The 19,040-nt window shown below is 43.1% G+C and overlaps 1 protein-coding gene across 1 annotated transcript in view; it reads left to right on the forward strand.

Annotated features, from left to right (window-relative positions):
* Positions 1-19,034, forward strand: part of SULF1 (sulfatase 1) — a 202,937-nt gene extending 183,903 nt beyond the window's left edge. Inside the window, exons 17-22 of the mRNA XM_010848192.1 lie at positions 822-887; positions 2,069-2,241; positions 4,307-4,449; positions 4,543-4,666; positions 7,032-7,065; positions 17,174-19,034. Coding sequence (XP_010846494.1) covers positions 822-887; positions 2,069-2,241; positions 4,307-4,449; positions 4,543-4,666; positions 7,032-7,065; positions 17,174-17,204 — 571 coding nt within the window. The 3' untranslated portion in view covers positions 17,205-19,034. The remainder of the gene's footprint in view (positions 1-821; positions 888-2,068; positions 2,242-4,306; positions 4,450-4,542; positions 4,667-7,031; positions 7,066-17,173) is intronic.
* The last annotated feature ends 6 nt before the right edge of the window (positions 19,035-19,040 follow it).

Below are 19,040 nucleotides of genomic sequence, written 5' to 3' on the forward strand. Positions count from 1 at the left end.
ACCACAGCTTTCTTATCCATTCATCTGCTGATGGGCATCTAGGTTGCTTCCATGTCCTGGCTATTATAAACAGTGCTGCGATGAACATTGGGGTACACATGTCTCTTTCCCTTCTGGTTTCCTCAGTGTGTATGCCCAGCAGTGGGATTGCTGGATCATAAGGCAGTTCTATTTCCAGTTTTTTAAGGAATCTCCACACTATTTTCCATAGTGGCTGTACTAGTTTGCATTCCCACCAACAGTGTAAGAGAGTTCCCTTTTCTCCACACCCTCTCCAGCATTTATTGCTTGTAGACTTATGGATCGCAGCCATTCTGACTGGCGTAAAATGGTACCTCATAGAGGTTTTGATTTGCATTTCTCTGATAATGAGTGATGTTGAGCATCTTTTCATGTGTTTGTTAGCCATCTGTATGTCTTCTTTGGAGAAATGTCTATTTAGTTCTTTGGCCCATTTTTTGATTGGGTCATTTATTTTTCTGGAGTTGAGCTGTAGGAGTTCCTTGTATATTTTTGAGATTAGTTGTTTGTCAGTTGCTTCATTTGCTATTATTTTCTCCCATTCTGAAGGCTGCCTTTTCACCTTGCTTATAGTTTCCTTTGTTGTGCAGAAGCTTTTAAGTTTAATTAGGTCCCATTTGTTTATTTTTGCTTTTATTTCCAATATTCTGGGAGGTGGATCATAGAGGATCCTGCTGTGATGTATGTCGGAGAGTGTTTTGCCTATGTTCTCCTCTAGGAGTTTTATAGTTTCTGGTCTTACGTTGAGATCTTTAATCCATTTTGAGAGCAAACTCACTTTTTAACCTTCTTGCCTGCAGCTATTACAACAAAGAGAAAGGCGTGAAAAAGCAAGAGAAATTAAAGAGCCACCTTCACCCATTCAAGTGAGTAACCATTTGCTACATTTCCTGGGAGTGAAGGGACTGTTTGCTGGGCGTTTCTGAAAGGGGACTGGAACTCTGTTCCAAGTGATGCGGCTTGAGAAAAGTAGATGCAGCTGGGAGGGTATTAGCTCAAGAAGTTGAAAACAAGCCCACATCTTGCCAAGGGACAGAGGCAATCCTTGCTTCTGGAATCCCATGAGGGGGCATCACATGGGGCTGTAATCTAATTCCACGTGTTCCCTCTGACAATACACTGTGTTCCCTCTGACGATACACTGGCTGGTAACTGGCTTGTCCTCCATGCACTGCTTTCTGTGGGTAGTGATCACAACACATGGACTCACTGAATTAGGTCCCTGTGTTCTGTAGAGCAGCCTGCAATCATGTTGAATTCTGAAAGCTGGAAGAAATGGACATCTTTTTAAAATAATAGTAAAATTAGCATATAAGAGGAATTTAATATTTGAGCCTCAACAAAATTTGAGCCCTTCATGGAAAAATTGAAAAAGTAAAAACACTTTTTAAAAAAATTCTTTCCAAGCCTGTTTTGTAGGATTTGTCAATAGAATTCTAGAAACTTAATTCAAGTTATCTAATCCAACCAATCATTGATTTCATGGCTGATAGATACTGAGCTGCCAGGAGGTTGAGCCACTTGTCCAAAGGGCAAGGCTACTGGAATCTTCTGATTCACATTGACATTTACTTCCATCAATGTTTGCATTCAGTAAGGAAGAAAATATTGATCCTGTTGAGATAGTAAAATGCTAAGGGTGTTGTCACTTAATGAGTTTGTCTTCAATATCACTGATTATATTCCATGCTTTGAGGCCCTCTGAAAACTTAAACTGAAAGTCGCTCAGTTGTGTCTGACACTTTGTGACCTCATGGACTGTAATCCACCAGGTTCCTCTATCCTCTATCCAGGCAAGAATACTGGAGTGGGTTGCCATTCCCTTCTCCAGGGGATCTTCCCAACCCAGGGATCAAACCCAGGTCTGCCACATCACAAGAGGATTTTTTTACCATCTGAGCCACCAGAGAAGCCCTGAAAACTTAAGGCCATCTATTATTGTGTGTCTGTTATCTTATGCCTGAATATGTGTGTGAGACTCATAGCAACCTGTTCTTACTTGAGAAAGTGCTTTCTGATCATTTAAACGTCCCTTCTGTTGAAATAGAGAAGCTGCTCAGGAAGTAGACAGCAAACTGCAGCTTTACAAGGAGAACCGCAGGAGGAAGAAAGAGAGGAAGGAGAAGAGGAGGCAGCGCAAGGGCGAGGAGTGCAGCCTCCCCGGCCTCACCTGCTTCACACACGACAACAGCCACTGGCAGACGGCCCCGTTCTGGAACCGTGAGTCGCTCCATCTAAGTGCTCCTTCCTGCACTTCCCTGCTGGTCCAGTGGTTAAGACTCTGCCCTTCCAATGCAGGGGCGCCAGGGTTCAATCCCTAGTCAGGAAACTAAGATCCCACACGCTGCGCATGCATGCATGCATGCTAAGTCATTTCAGTCATGTCTGACTCCTTGTGACCCTATGGACTGTAGCCCTCCAGGCTCCTCTGTCCATGGGATTCTCCAGGCAAGAATACTAGAGTGGACGGCCATCCCCTCCTCCAGGGGATCTTCTCAACCCAGGGATCGAACCTGCGTCTCTCATGTCTTCTGCATTGGCAGCCGGGTTCTTTACGACTAGTGCCACCTGGGAAGCCCACAGGCTGCCCAGTGCTGACAAAAAAAAAAGAAAAATGCTACTTCCTGCCACCATGTGGACAGCCAGCAGCTCACCCAGTTACTTAGACGAAGGAATTCAGCAGCTGGAATCCAGGAATCTAGAAAGATTCTAGATTAAAGTATCATATCATTTTTCTATACCGACAACTAGGATCATTTTTGCCTCTAAATTACTTTTTTTCTTTAGAAATTTTTATTTTGGTCTTTTGTTTGAAAATGCCACGCTCTCCATGGGTTTTTCTCCCAATAATATTTCACAAGGTCCCCAGCCCTTGACGGATTTCTGGCCCAGCAAGACTGCTCCATCACTAAGTAACTGAATAAATGGATGAACACTTTTACCCCAAATATGCTTCGTTTCTGCTTTCTTCAAGAACACATTCTGCATATCACAAAAGGAAGTAAAACTCCTTGAACGCAGGGACTCTGTCAGATTTATTCTCAGTCCCCTTCAATAATACCAGCTTCTTGCATGAAGGCCAGCCAGCCCACAGAGTAGCTAAAACACCAGATCTTCTAGTTGAAAGGATCGCAGTAGGCCTCCCAGGTCAGTGCTTTGCAAACTGAATTTGGAGACTTCAGGGAACCCACAGACCATTCTTAGGGAGACCGAGGGCCTATCTTCTGACCATTTTTGTTCTATCTTTCTGTTTTCATGCATCTTGATTTCAGTGTCTCTGTTTGCACTTAGGTTTACATGGGCTTACCAGGTGGCTTAGTGGTAGAGAATCCACCTGCAGTACAGGAAGGTGCAGTAGACTTGGGTTTGATCCCTGGGTCAGGAAGATCCGCTGGAGTAGGAAATGGCAACCCACTCCAGTATTCTTGCCTGGGAAATCCACGGACATAGGAGTTTGCTGGGCTACAGTCCAGGGTCGTAAAGAGTCAGACATGACTGAGCACGCATGCACAACGACTTAAAAAACAGAAGCAGACTCACAGAACTTAAAGAATGAACTTACAGTTGCCAGCGGGGAAGGATGGGGGGCGTTAGGGAGTTTGGGGTGGACATGTACACACAGTAGCAGCTTTAATCTGACAGCTCTTTCATATACGTTCTACAAGTTAACCAGTGAACCTCTGCATGGTACAAGAGATGTTCATGGTAACTGTCCATCTCATGTTCAAGTGTTGTGGAGAGTCTGTGACATCACAAATTTCGACATCCTTAAACCCTCTGAGCTGGATTCAGGCCTTCTCCAAGCCCATCTACACTGCAGAATCCCCTCTGTTTCCAGGGCCCGTTTGTAACACTTGACCATCTGACATTCAAAGCAAGCTAAGGCCCTGCGTCCACCTTTTTATTAAGCAACCTTTTTTTTTTTTTTTTCATTTTTATAAAAAATGACAACAACCATAAATAGGAGTTCTGATACTTTCCTTCCTTCTCTCCACTCATCGCCCGGTTTTAGAGATCAATACCCAGCAGAACTTAGGGGACAGCAGACAAACAGGCCTGAAACTTCACCTTCATGAGTCGCCACTGTTTTTTTCCATCTTCATCTAATCTCACAGCAAATTTGTATAGAGAAGGCAGAGGAAATAGAGTACTTTTAATGTCCACCCATACAATGTTTGCAAGAGAGAAAATATGAACTTAAAAATGTGAAGACAAGAAAAGGTTGAAATATCTAGGCTGCCACCTTGTCTGACTGTCTTCCCTTTGTTTTCTTTCTTACCAACAGTGGGATCCTTCTGTGCTTGCACGAGCTCTAACAATAACACCTACTGGTGTTTGCGGACAGTTAATGAGACACATAATTTTCTATTCTGTGAGTTTGCCACTGGCTTTTTGGAGTATTTTGATATGAATACAGATCCTTATCAGGTAAGTCCCTATGTTCTCATTTTGTGAAGCTATTGAAAATGGAATAAGGAGAACGTGAGCTTAAAGCTGTCGTCCTGGCCTCTTCGTCCACAGCTCACAAACACGGTGCACACAGTCGAACGGGGCGTTTTGAATCAGCTACACCTGCAGCTGATGGAGCTCAGGAGCTGCCAAGGGTATAAGCAGTGCAACCCAAGACCCAAGGGCCTTGAAGTTGGTAAGGAGAAAAAAAGAATTTTTTTCTTCCTATAGCACCTGGAAAATTCTTTCTGTGGTCAAGTTTTCTGCCTTTGAAACATATAGCTGGGGAGAGCAGATGTGAAAGCGTATCGTTTGGGACCCTTACAGGGGAAACTCTCCAGGCAATTCCAAACATACTTTGTTCAATAAATTTAGCTCTGGGTGCACTAATGAAAAATTTAATACCCCCAAAGATTTGGTGGGCATTTCATTCCATCTCTCCCAAAGATGCATTCTCTTAGTAAACCTCAATATCTGATGAAAGCATCCATTGGAAGATGGGATGAAAGCCCCAGGGGTTTATTTGTTATTGCTGTCAACAGTCATAAGAGATACTCTAGGTCAACTGGGAAATCCTTTTTTTTTTATTAAAGAGAATTAGAATGGAAACACACAATGCCCTATTTCTGCCTTTCAGAGTTTGAAACTTACCCAATTGGATACCTGCCCATGACATACTGAATTAGATTTCTTTTGCCAGTATTTCCTGTCTGAAACTAGAGATGTTTGAGCAGGATGTTGTTTTGAGATTTGAAAGTTTAAGAGGGCTGACATGGAATCAGCCTGAAGTTCTCTCCCTGGTCTGCAGTGCTAAACTCACTCATTTCTCCTTTGGCTCCTGGAGAGTAGTTCTTTCCAGTGTCTGCCCCAGTTCTTTCCTGGTTAATGAGAATACTGATTTTCTCATAATTCCTATAGAAATGTAAATATCAGCTGTCCATAGAAGGAAGGAGAAAGTGCTGGAGCTGGCCAAGGGCATAACATGTCAACCCCAAAAGGGCCAAGAGTTTGACCCATAGGTATGTGCTATGTGCTGCTACTGCTACTGCTACTGCTAAGTCACTTCAGTCGTGTCCAACTCTGTGTGACCCCATAGACGTCAGCCCACCAGGCTCTCCTGCCCCTGGGATTCTCCAGGCAAGAACACTGGAATGGGTTACCATTTCCTTCTCCAGTGCATGAAAGTGAAAAAGTGAAAGTGAAGTCGCTCAGTCGTGTCCGACTCTTAGCGACCCCATGGACTGCAGCCCACCAGGCTCCTCCTCCAGGCAAGAGTACTGGAGTGGGGTGCCATTGCCTTCTCCGTGCTATGTGCTAAGTCACCTCAGTTGTGTCTGACTCTTTGAGAGCCCATGGACTGTAGCCTGCCAGGCTTCTCTGTCCATGGGATTCTCCAGGCAAGAATACTGAAGTGGGTTACTATGCCCTTCTCCAGGGGATCTTCCTGACCCAGGGATTGAACCTGTGTCTCTTAACATCTCCTGCATTGGCAGGGGAGTTCTTTACCACTAATGCCACCTGGGAAGCCTGGATCCATAGGCAGTGGGGAGCAATCTGCAAGACTCCTCTGTTGGCAGCTGGGTTTTCTCAGTGCCCTTAAGGGCCTGTGTCTCTGTGGGTCCCCTGTAAGCCGGCATCAGCAGCATCACCAGTAATAAAAGCAGACAGCTCCCTGGGCCATGTGAGTGATGGGGATGAGAAGCCAGGATGCATCCTGAAATGGCAGCATCGTCACCAGTCACTTCCACCAGTATTGGGTCCCGGAGGCTTTCAAACTGCAAGTTGCAGCTTGAAAATTCTACATCCCGTGGGCGGTCCCATCACCGCTGTCAGTCCCCACCCCTCCATTCATGCCTTGGTGGAATTCATCACCAGCCAGGAGAGTCCAGATTTTTGGTCAGTAGCTCCACTCAACTTAAATCTTTTCATGTATCTGGTGTATCTGACCTTTTCCTCAAATCCTGAAGGAAAAAAAAAAAAAACCTACAGCCTGGAAACTGGAACAACCATTAGAGGCACTAGAAATATGACACCCAGATATCTCTTCCCCGAAGTTCATAGCAGTCTTATTGGTGATGACATGGCCGCTCCACTTAGTGAAACCTGATCAAGCCTCTGAATGGTGAGTGACGTGCCAGGTGGAGCCTGTTTTTGCTGTTACACTTCAAGCAGTCCACTTCTAGACGATTCCTAAGAGAGATGATTGTCGGCCCTTTTTTCCAAGGGTTTGGTCTAAAGTCACCAAAAGTTAACTATTCCTGAGACTTACTTGAACTTTGGGAAGTACCGTCTTATTACTTTGAAATGGACTCTCCTATCTCACCCCCACCTATTTTTCATGTAAACTCCAATATGTTTTATTTTAAACCCTTTTTTTATTTATAGCTTTCCATCCTCATTTTGAACCTAACAGAAAAGCTCTGTTGGACTCTGGCGCTGTCTGTATTTCACACGATATGTTTCTTTCTAGGATTTAGAGGTTGTGCATGAAGCAGGACAGAGGGGGTGGTTTTATGAGTTCTAAAGCTAACATAAATTACTCTTATATTTTCCTACATCAGGAAATAAAGATGGAGGAAGCTATGACCTGCACAGGTATTCAGACTTTTTTATTCTCCCTGGCAGCTTCTTTCCCAATAATTGCATGATCGAGCCATTTTAACTCATTTCTGCCCCTCACCTTGTCGCTCAGAGCGTAGCTTGGGGTGCATGCATGTTCTAACAGCTCTCTCCACCGTCTTGTGTCATCGGGAACAGATCTGTCATTTTTGTTTGAAATCAACTCACTGTCACAACCAGATGTGTCTCAGAGCCTTTACTCACTCGTGCTTGTGTGCTTGTTGGATGGTGCTTGGCAGCATGGAATGACGGGAAGGGGGAGAGCACAGAATGACCTTCGGGAGCCCTGGGAAAAAGCAGGGAGAATTATTTTCCTGGTGGTTCTTACACGTCAACTTGCTGGAGAGGTGTCATGGCAACGAGTTAGAGATTTCATGAAATGTGACGTCAGTATCACAAAAGGGATCGTGGGAATGTAAAGAGCGTGGTAGAGCTGACGTTGGAGGAAAGACAAGGTGCTTCCTTGTTCACGGTCCTTAATTAGCTGCAGTGATAAAAGCAGCCACGCTGGGGCTCAGAAGCTCTGTAGGGTGGTGGTGTGTGAAGGGGGAAAATGGGGGTCGGCAAACCTAGAGTCGAGACGCACAGGAAGGTCTCAGCACATCATGGAGACAATAGTGCCTGACACACAAAAGCTTGAAGACCAGCCCTGGGACCAGCCTTCTTACTTGACTCTAGCCTCGCCCCCGCCCCCAAATAGCCCCCCGCCTCCCTGAACTCTGGGGTCGGGGAGGAGGACCCCAAACACCTAGTGACGGGGTCAGCCCTTGCTCATGACCTTCTACTCCCTGCTGAGACCTCAGGCAGGTCTGTCAGAAGCATGCCGTGTGGGGCAGGAGGGACCTGTCCCTACTACCTTACTGAGGGGAAACTGAGGCACGGCCTCAGTTCATGAATCCTCTTGGGAGAAATGATTCCATCAAAGGAACATGGACTTCGTTGGTGTCACCTGTTTTGATATTGTCCTAGAGAAACCAAAGAATATTGCCCTTCCAGGATGTGCTGGTGGCCCCACCCTCCCTCAAGCCTTCTGGGCTCTGGTCTCAGATTCCGTTTTTTTTCTTTTAGCACAGGCAAGCCACACATATATTGTGCTTGCTTGTGCTTGTACTCAGTCGTGTCCGACTCTTTGCAACCCTGTGCACTGTAGCCCGCCAGGCTCCTCTTTCCATGGGATTCTCCAGGCAAGAATCCTGGGGTGGGTTGCCATCCCCTTCTCTAGGGGATCTTCCTGACCCAGGCTTCGAACCCAGGTCTCCTGCATTGTAGGCAGATTCTTTACCATCTGGGAAGCTGTCAGATCCCTTCTTTTAAAGGTCAGTTTATTGGTGCCAGGAGAAGCTGGGTGGTGGTGGGGAAGGTGTAAGCATCAAACAAGACAAAGGAACTTGGACTTTTGAGGATCCGTGATAACCATCTCTTTCTGTCTTCTCTCTTCCCTCTTGTCTTTTTTCTTCCCTTTCCTCACTCTGCCCCCAAACCCACCCTGGGTCCCCTCCCCCAGCATGCATAAGACAGAACAGAAAACCCCGCTCCTAAGCTGGTCTCCCCCCGGGCCATGTGCCGGTGAGGTAATACTGTCTCACACACTGGGACTCATCTGCCTGCCTCCCGGGGGCCCCTTTAAGACATTTCTCAAACAGGGCATTTTAAGCGGAGCTCATACTGGACATTGACTTTACAGTTATTTTATGAGGCACTCGATTCTACAGCCAAGGGATATTCCGTCTGGCCCTCTTTTATGTCTCTCATGACAGAGGTAAAAGATCAAGACACAAGTCTGGTTGGAGCTGAGGAAGAGTTCTTCACAAGCCATCCCCCGATAGCTCTGAGATGAAGAATGTCATCTCCATTCCAGTCATGATTAAAGGGATTTGGGCTTCCCGGGCCTGCAGTGCAGGAGACTCAGGGTTCGATTCCTGAGTCAGAAAGATCCCCTAGAGGAGGGCACGACAATTCACTCCAGTATTCTTACCTGGAGAATCCCATGGACAGAGGAGCCTGGCAGGCTGCAGCCCCTAGGGTCACAAAGAGTCAGATGCAGCTGAAGCAACTTAGCGTGCACATCTGGGACTCCCCCTGCCCTGATTACTGTCACCACCACTGCTGCTGCTGCTAAGTCACTTCAGTCGTGTCCAACTCTGTGTGACCCCATAGACGTCAGCCCACCAGGCTCCCTGTCCCTGGGATTCTCCAGGCAAGAACACTGGAGTGGGTTGCCATTTCCTTCTCCAAGGCATGAAAGTGAAAAGTGAAAGGGAAGTCGCTCAGTCGTGTCCGACTCTAGCAACCCCATGGACTGCAGCCCACCAGGCTCCTCCATCCATGGGATTTTCTAGGCAAAAGTACTGGAGTGGGGTGCCACTGCCTCACCACCACCACTAAACGGAGCCAAATCCCTCGTTTCTGGGGTCATTTTGGCACGCCCTTGGTGACTTTGGTTGTTGATGTCATCCCTTCCCTGGTAACGTGGCACGAAACTGTGTGCACGGTGACCTCGTGTTACCTGTTGCTTTTTCTTTTCCTTCTAAATTCCTTATAAATGGACAAATTTAAGGATCCTCTTTAACTCAAAATGACTGGTTTTTCAGACTCTACCACTTCATAATCCATGGTGCAAACTACCTTTCAGCTGCTGTCCTCACGATAGGCAGGAGATGATGAAACAGGAAAGCATCAACCTGTCACACCTGTGCTCTCACTGGACACTTCCAGGCAGTGTTTGATGTAGCCTTCCCTGTTCATTGTATTCTGTTGGATTGACAGGCAGCGATGTGGAAAAGTCAGAAAAACCACTGTCCCAGTGTACCCATGCTTAGTCCTCCCAGGATTTCGGAAGCTTCGATCCTTTAATATATATATATTTTTTTTTTTTAAGAAAATTAATTAGGTGACTTCCCTGGCAGTCCAGTGGTTAAGACACTGAGCTTCCAATGCAGTGGGCAGGGGTTCCGTCCCTCGTCAGGGAGCTAAGATCCCACATTCCAAGCAGTGCGACCAAAAACTAGAAAGAAAGAAAAAAGAGAAAACTAATTAAAGTGTGTTTTCAATCATGAAATTTGATTACAAAAGCCTTTGATAAAAATAACAAACACACGTGAAGAATTTGGAACTTGAAAATTCAGCAGAGTATTTTAGAAGATGCATAAGACTGACTACAGAAGAGTTTTTAAACTGCCTTCAATTTTGTGGGTTAATCCTTAGACATATTTAGAAGGTCTTTAAAAAGTCTGCTCCCTAGTTCAATTTCTTTTTTATTGTTGTTCTTTTTGGCATGGTAGTTGCATAAGGCAGGGGCAGCTGAAATGCTTTGCTTATTCATTTTCCGGTTAGGACAAGCTCACAGTAAGGATACAGTTCAATAAAGTGGCCGCCATGACTCAGGAAATAATTGTTGGCTTGAGTTGAAAGTAATAATTTCTGTGTTGCAAAACAGAATAAGATCCACAGGTTAATGGGGTGTTTATTTTTCTCGTTGTCTGTGAAAACTGACGCTGCTGACCTTTGATGAGCTTCTCCGGCAGTCATGGTGTGTGTCCACGGCTGTGTGGGCCAGACGGTCAGTTCTTGGCAGCCTGACGCTGGCACGGCTGCTTCCTGACCCTTCTGTCCACGCCCTGCAGGCCCACAGGCCACACTGTGCCCACCCTCAGCAACCATACCTCCTGTTCACATTGCTTTTGCTTTTCTCTTTTTACATGTAAAGTTGACTTTTTCATTTTCTTGAAGTATAGTTGGTTTACAATGTTGTATTAGTTTCTGGTGTACAGCAAAGCAATTCAGTTTTATACATATATCTCGGAGAAGGAAATGGTACCCACTCCGGGTAAATCCCGTGGACAGAGGAGCCTGACAGGCTGTAGTCCATGGGGTCACCAAGAGTTGGACACAACTGAGCACACCTCTATGCTATATGCTAGGCTTCATGTCACATCAATTCTTTTTCAGATTATTTCCTATTATAGTTATTATAAGATATTGACTATAGTTCCCTGTGCTATACAGTAGGACTTTGTTGTTTATCTGTATTATATTATATTATATGCTGCTGCTGCTGCTGCTAAGTCGCTTCAGTCGTGTCCAACTCTGTGCGACCCCACAGACGGCAGCCCACCAGGCTCCCCCGTCCCTGGGATTCTCCAGGCAAGGACACTGGAGTTTGTTGCCATTATATTATACAGATATCTGTTAATCCCGTACTCCTAATTTATCCTCCCCTTTCTCCTTCCTCTTCGGTAACCATAACTTTGTTTTCTATGTCTGTGAGTCTGTTTCTGTTTTGTAAATAAGTTTATTGTTGTTAGATTCCACGTATAAGTGATATCCCTAACCCTAACCCTTTTTTAGATCCCACATATAAGTGATATCATATGATATTTGACTTTCTCTGATTTATTTCACTTAGTATGATAATCTCTAGGTCCATCCGTGTTACTGCAAGTGACATTATTTCATCCTTTTTTACGACTAATATTCTATTCTATATATGTACATCTTCTTTATCCATTCCTCTATATACACTTCCATCACTTCCCTGTCTTGGTTATTGTGAATAGTGTTGCTATGAACATTGAGGTGCATTTATTTTTTCAAATTAAACTTTTCTCTGGATATATGCCCAAGAGTGGGATTGCTAGATTATATGGTAGCTCTACTTTCAGTCTTTTAAGGAATGCCTGTTGCTCATTTTGATTCACTTGTCCCTGTGGCAACAGCGCATGCCTTGCAGACAGTTACAGGTGACATAGCCATGTGTTACAGGCTGTGCAGTATTGTGGTTAGAGCACGGCTGCTGAAGCCAGCCTGCCTTGGGTTCAAATCCCAGTCTTGCTAGTCAGAAACTGAGAACAGAGCCTGACGTATAGCAAGCCCCAGGAATGATGGGTATTACTAGTCCGGTATAATAATATGGGGGTGCAAAAAATTCACATGAAGAAAGTGGTATGTGAAAGGTGATAATAAATGATAAAAGAATGCTACCATGTTTTTTAAGAAACCCAAAAAGAGATCTTATCAGAGCCAGCACCATCTCCATCATCACTCATTGGCAACCCAGAGTTCAGCACACAAATGTGTTCTCTGAACCACCGGGATCTCTCGAGATCAAAAGGAAAAAATGCAGCCTTTACTGCCCTGCTCTGTGTTGTCCTGAGCTTCCCTGGTGGCTCAGACAGTAAAGAATCTGCCTGTCAATGCAGGAGACCTGGGTTCTATCCCTAAGTCGGGAAGATCCCCTGGAGAAGGAAATGGCGACCCACTCCAGTATTCTTGCCTGGAGAATTCCATGGAAAGAGGAGCCTGGCGGGCTACAGTCCATGGGTTCTCAAGGAGTCAGACACGACCGAGTGACTAACTTTCTGTGTTGCCCAAAGAAAGCTATCTTCTCTCGGTCACATCTCAGGGCTCCATTTTCTTTTCAAGCTACCTTGCTAGTACGGTTGGACTTTTCTCTTTAAGGCACTCAACCAAGAGATGAGTCAAGACCAGGGTTTGAAGTTAAAGGGTCTGGAGGTGAGGTTGGCTTCCTAAGACAATGAAGGGGACCTGCGTTAGGGCTGTTAGAGTGTGAGTCAGGACCAGGGCCGCTGGGTGGCGCTGTGCGGTTTGCACCCTGCACAGAAGTGTGCCGTCGGGGGACAGGCGGGCCCTGGAACCCAGTTCCTGTTATCCTCAGTGGATTCAGTCATTTTCTAAATGCTGCGGTACACAGGGAGGAATTTCAGAATTGTTAACTCACACTAACTGCAAATTTGGCATATTTTGTAGACTATCTGTTTCTGCCTTTGACCATTTTTCTATCTGGTTTCTGAAAGAATTGTCAGGAAGAGTTTTTTTTTTTTTTTTTGGAAATATAGTTGATGTACAATATTACATAAGTTACAGGTGTACTTTATAGTGATTCACAATTTTTAGAAGTTATAACTATATAGTTATTATAAAATGTTGTTTATTGTAAAGAATTTATATCTTTGTCATGCTCTGTCAAACAAAGGACATTTTTCCATTTGGTCAAGTATATTTATGGGTCTTTCAGAAGCTTTTAAAAAGTATTTTCTTAAAGGTTTTGCACATTTCTTGTTAAGTGTATTTGTAAGCACTTTATCTTTTTTGTAACTACATAAACAAAGTTTTCATCCACCATTAAAACGTCTACTTGATAATTGTTTATGTATATGAGGGCTATTGGTTTCTGTACATTAATTTTACTACCTGCTACCTTAAAAATTTTTTTTCAGTCAGCTTTGTCGTGTATTCTCTTCAATTTCCCAGGTATACTGTCAAACATTTGCAGAGATAGCTTTGCTTGTTTTCCCATTTATGTGTCTCATCGATTTATCTAATTGAATAAGCTAATATTTTCAGTACAATGTTACTTTGTCCCTGTTCTTAGTGAAAGTAATTTCAGGATTTTTCCATGAAGTGAAGTGAGAAGCGGGCTTTAGGACTAAGATATATATGTTTTTGTTATGTTAGGGAAATAGCCATCAATTCTTTTCTAGTATTTTTTAGTGTTTTTAGTATTTATTGAATGTTGAGGTTGTCAAACCTTTTCAGCATTTATGGAGTTACTCAGATAATTTTTCTTTTCAGATCTACTAATATGATATGTTATGTTAATAGATTTGCTAAGAGTAGACCAACTAACCTTCCATTTCTGGAATAAATTTTGCTTGACCATCATGTGTTACTCTCTTAATATACTATTGAATTCTCATCACTAATATTTTATTTAGGATTTTTGTTTCTTCTTATAAATGATTCGGTCTGAAACTGTCTTTGTGTTTATGCTAGGTTATCTTTTTAGGTATTGGTTTCCTATCACTGTCATAACTCATGATTACCCCATGCCTGTTTGTTGTTTAGCTGCTAAGTTGTGTCAGATTCTTTGCAACCTCATGTACTGCAGCCTGCCAGGCTCCTCTGTCCATGGGATTTCCCAGGCAAGAATACTGGAGTGGGTTGCCGTTTCTTTCTCCAGGGGATCTTCCTGACCCAGAGATCAAACCAGCATCTCCGCTTTGCAGGCAGATTCTTTACCACCATGCCATCAAGTGATACCTACCCCATGCCCTAAAGCAACACAAACGTATTCTCTGACATTTCTAGAAGTTAGAAGTCTGAAATGGTTTACTGGGCTAAAATCACTGTATTCCTTCTAGGGCCTCTAGAGAAGAGTCCATTTCCTTGCCTTTTCCAGCTTCTAGAAGCTTCCTGGATTCCTTGTTCACGGCCCTTTCCTCCATCTTCAAAGTTGAAAATTCAGTGTCTTCAAGTCTCAGTACCTACCTGTTCCCCTGCCAACCTTTGCTTCCAAGGTCACATTTTCTCTGACTCGCTTGCCCTCCTTTTCCTAAAAAGGATCTTCGGGATGACATTGGCCCCACCTGGCTAGGATAACCTCCTCACCTCAGAATCCATAACTTAGTTTGAATCTGTACAGTCCTTTTTGCATGTAAGGCAACAATACCTAGTTTCTGGGGATTAGGATGTGGACATCTTTGAAAGGTGAGTACACTCTTCTGCCTGCCACAGCGAACAAGGTTAGACTTGCTTCGTAGAAAGAGCTTCAGAGTTTTCTTTGATCTTCTATGCTCTGGAACAGTTAGTATAGCATTGAGATGTTCTTTTCCTTGAAGGCTTGGTAAAATTCTCCTGCAAAACTATAGTGACCTGTTGTTTCTTTATTGTTCGTTGTTTTAGTCGCTAAGTCACGTCCAACTCTCTGCAACCCGATGGACTATAGCCTGCCAGGCTCCTCTGTCCGTAGAATTCTCCAAGCAAGAATAGTAGAGTAGGTTGCCATGTCCGCCTCCAGGGGCTCTTCCCAACCCAGGGACTGAACCTGTGTCTTCTGCATTGGCAGGTGGATTCTTTACTGCTGAGCCACCAGGGAAGCTTCTTTGTAGTGTAGTTCTTATAACACTGATAGAAAGTTCTTAAGTACTTTTTATAAACTTATATAATTATATAAAGGTAATAAACCTTTATTTTCCTTCTTTGGGACTTGTTCTGTTTAAACTTTCTACCTCTATTGGATCAATTTCAATAAAACATGTTTTCCTAGACAATTATCTATTTCATCTAAGTTTTTTCCATTGATTTGCTTTGATATCTGCAGAGTACTTGTTTACTTTTTAAATTTTGTATATTTCAATCATTATTTCTGCCTTGTCATTTTCTATTTTGTCTATTTGAAATTGGTGCCTTTTTTCATAATGAGGTGAGCTAGTTACTGTTGGGATCCTTTTTCTTAAAAAAAAAACAGGGTTTTGATTTATTATCAATATTTATGAATTAGATATGTCATTTTTCTGTTCTTTGCCTTATTAATTTTTTTCACTCCTGGATCTTATAAATGTGTTAAACGCTCACCACCCATCCTTTTGCCGATGTTTCCCCACTGATTTCTTGATTGAATGAAACTCACCCTCTGGGAGACTGTTCAAGATGACCTGATGTGTTCCATGTTCTTTGCATTCTTCCATGTTTGAAACTGTTTTCCTGTAGCCTTGATACTTAAGGGAGAGGTTGGCTGGATATACGACCCTCGGTTCATGTTTGATCTAAGGTGGCTTTCACATCCTGGGATACTTGATTGAGAAGATTTCATTTACTTAACAGTGTTACATTATGGTTTTCTTCACTTTCGGGTTTATTTTGGCAGGGGCATTTTCATAAGATGGTAGACTTTTTATACTTTTTTTCTATGTTCTTTTGTAATAATTTTGTTTACATTTAGACTGCTTTTATTAATTTCAGGGACTTCAAGTATTTCCAAGATGCCTAGTTTAAGAAGATCCTATTCTGTCAGTGTAACCAAGCATACTTTTTTTTTTCACTTTTTATTGCATTATTATTTGGGGATGGGGTTATAAGAGGTTGTGTGTCCTCCAGTTTGTCCGTTTCTCTTTTTTATTACAGGACTGAAATTGCACCCTTTTGGCTTCTTTTTTTCCTTTATCACCCAGTTTTCGAAGGCCATTTCTCTCTTCCTTTGTATCCTTTTTCCCCCAAAGTGATGCCTTTCAAGATTGTCATCTCCATTCATGCTCCCTTCAGTCTTTTCTTCATTCGCAACCACAATTTACCAAGACTCTACAGAGTTTTATACCACAGGTTGACGTTCTTTCCAGCAATGGTTTCAAATCTATCTTTGACTGCATTCTCACTTCCTTCTTTTCTTTTCTATACAGTCTTCCCGGGGCTGGTGCCCAAAGTGTGACACACAGCTCTACTGGCATTTGGTATTAATTTTTTTTTTTTAACTTACAGGTAATTTGAAGATTCTAGGATTCTCTGTATTGCTTTCTAGGTAGTTCATTGCCTTCATCTAGGCCACCTCTTCTTAAGTGGTACTTGGGCACACCTAGGGAAAAGACATTGTTTTCTGCAGAACTATAGTCATTTTGATGATGTAGAAAAATCAGAGCGAGAAAGCCAGTGGGTTCATTGAATGCTGTGCAAAACCACTCAGTGGTTGGTTTCTTTAAAGGATAGAATTTTTAGAGGAAAGAAAAAAAAAAAAAAACGATCAAAGAAACAAATTTGAAGTTAAATAGATGCAAATATTTAACTGCATTCAAATGTGTTTTTATACTGTCAAGGAGTATAAAATAATAAAATAAAAATATCTTACAAAGTGTTGTCTATTACATTAAATTACTTTGAAACATCATTCATCTAGCAGCTCTGTATGTAATAAAGGTTTTAACACATAGCTATATTTGGTAGATGAGGAACCAAGACTCAGAGAGACTAACACACTTGATTTCCTGGTTACATTGGTGACTTGAGTAGAGCCAGGAGTAAAACATAAGCCCCCTGACAGGTAATACCAGTGTATTCCCAGTAGCAGCCAAGCCTGTTATAGAATTCCTCACTCGTTCAGCCTTCTTTCCAAAGTTCATTCTCATTCAGTCACTTCCGTAACCTAAGGCCAGTCCTTGATAACAAATTACTAGAGACACATACTTTTCCGTGTTTTATTTCAAATTGCTTTGTGCCACAAAAACAATGCAAGTTGCTTATTCAATAGGTTGAACATGTTTTCTCACTAATGATCCACCTTCATCTCTCTTCACAGAGGACAGTTATGGGATGGATGGGAAGGTTAATCTGCCCAGTCTCACTGCAGACGGCAACTGGCAAGACCCGGAGGATGTATACAGCATGAATGGAAGCGCCTACAAGGACAGACGAAACTATAGACTTAGTCTGGCTGACTGGACTAATTACTTGAAGGATGTAGATAGAGTATTTGCACTGCTAAACAGTCACCATGAGCAAAACCAAGCCAATGAGACTAAAAGTGCTCCAAGTGATGGGCTCCTGGCTGTGTCTGCTGACCTCTCAGCCCCAGCAGAGATGGATGAAGACCCCCGGGGTAGGGTTGGGGAAGCGCCTCCTTTGACCTTGCTGGCTGACCTTCCCACCCTGCATTCCAGCCGACCAACATTCAGTCCAGACAGTCAACTTGAATGGAACAACGACATTCCCGAAGTTCATCGTTTGGATTCTGAACACTGGAGAAATCATAAAACTGACAAATGGATGGAGCATGAAGGGATCAATCACCTTGAAACTGATTTCAGCGGCAATGGCATGACAGAGCTGGGGCAGCCTAGACCCAGGCAGCAGAAGGGCCGTCCCCAGGATGGTCATCCAAAGGAAGATATTTCCGAAGATCAGCTGCTTCTTTCTGCACGTCCTGATGTTAACTCCACTGATCTGGTGATCAGAGAGTCCACCAGGGGGCCGCCTGTTTCCTCCAGCATCACAGAGAGGATGTCAAACCAAGTGGAGAAGAACCACAGGGCCGGGAGCCTACAGAGTCTAGAAGGCAGTGCCTCGTTTCCACTCTCCTCTGATTAGATGCCATGTGGCCTTACCCTAAACACAGTATTTTTTTTTAATTTGTTCTTAGTAAACTAATAAAGGTGGTCATGACAGCCAGCATTCCAAACTGCCCCAGGTACACCTGTGCAGCGGAAGTCAGTGCGGACACGAGCGGCACGCACCTAGGGACTTGGTCTTCTAAGTCACTGTCAAGAATAGAGAGAAAGGTGCATTTGTGGGGTTTTGTTTGTTTGGGGGGGCACTAAAACAGTATTAACCTTTGAGAGTTCTAGGGATGTGTGTATACAAATGTTATCCAGTCAAGATGGCTAGAATTGTGCCTTTGTGAGTTTCTGAAATTGACATCCTCGGTGAAATTTCAATCCGTTTTCCACTGCGTGAGTAATGTGGTTTCAATTCATTTTTAACCACTGGAATTTTTCAGTGCCCTCGCTTTTCACCCAGTGATTTTTGCACTTTGAGATGGGAATGCCATGTCTGTTTGGTTAGTCTTATTTTTTTCCCCAGGCTTGTCACAGCGTCACTGCTTGCTCTCAGTGTGACAAAGGAAAATGGACCCCAGGGATGACAGACAGTATCATCACATCTTGTTCAGCGTACGCTTTTGCCAGAAAATAATGCATGTGTTTTACCTCGACTTGCTAAAATCGATTAGCAGAAAGGCATGGCTAAGGATGTTGGCGGTAAAAATAAACAAATAAACAAAACAAAGATTGCCTGCTTTCTCTGTGCCTAGCCTCAAAGTGTTCATCATCTGCTTTAAAACTGCTAAATTTTTATTATTTGCTTAACAGGATAAAAGGACTGAAGACTTTTTTTTTAATCTTTGTTTTGTTTTCTTGACCTGGCTAGTAAGCTTAAGTGTTGAGAAAATATATCTAGTTTTGAATTTATATAAGAAAAAAAAAATTTTTTTTTTCAGTAAAACAAACTCATGAATGTTTCATAATTTAAATGCACCATATGTGTTCTATGGTTACTTTTAAGGCCTTCCCCAGGTTCTGATTTTTTTTAAGGCATAAGTGAAAACTGCTTTTGAAATTCTGTGTTCTTGAAAATATTTGTCCTATTTAGATGTTTCAGTACCAGCAAAA

Source organism: Bison bison, unplaced genomic scaffold (genome assembly GCF_000754665.1).
Source record: "Bison bison bison isolate TAMUID 2011002044 unplaced genomic scaffold, Bison_UMD1.0 scf7180017849896, whole genome shotgun sequence".
In the NCBI taxonomy this organism is placed as follows: Eukaryota; Metazoa; Chordata; class Mammalia; order Artiodactyla; family Bovidae; genus Bison; species Bison bison.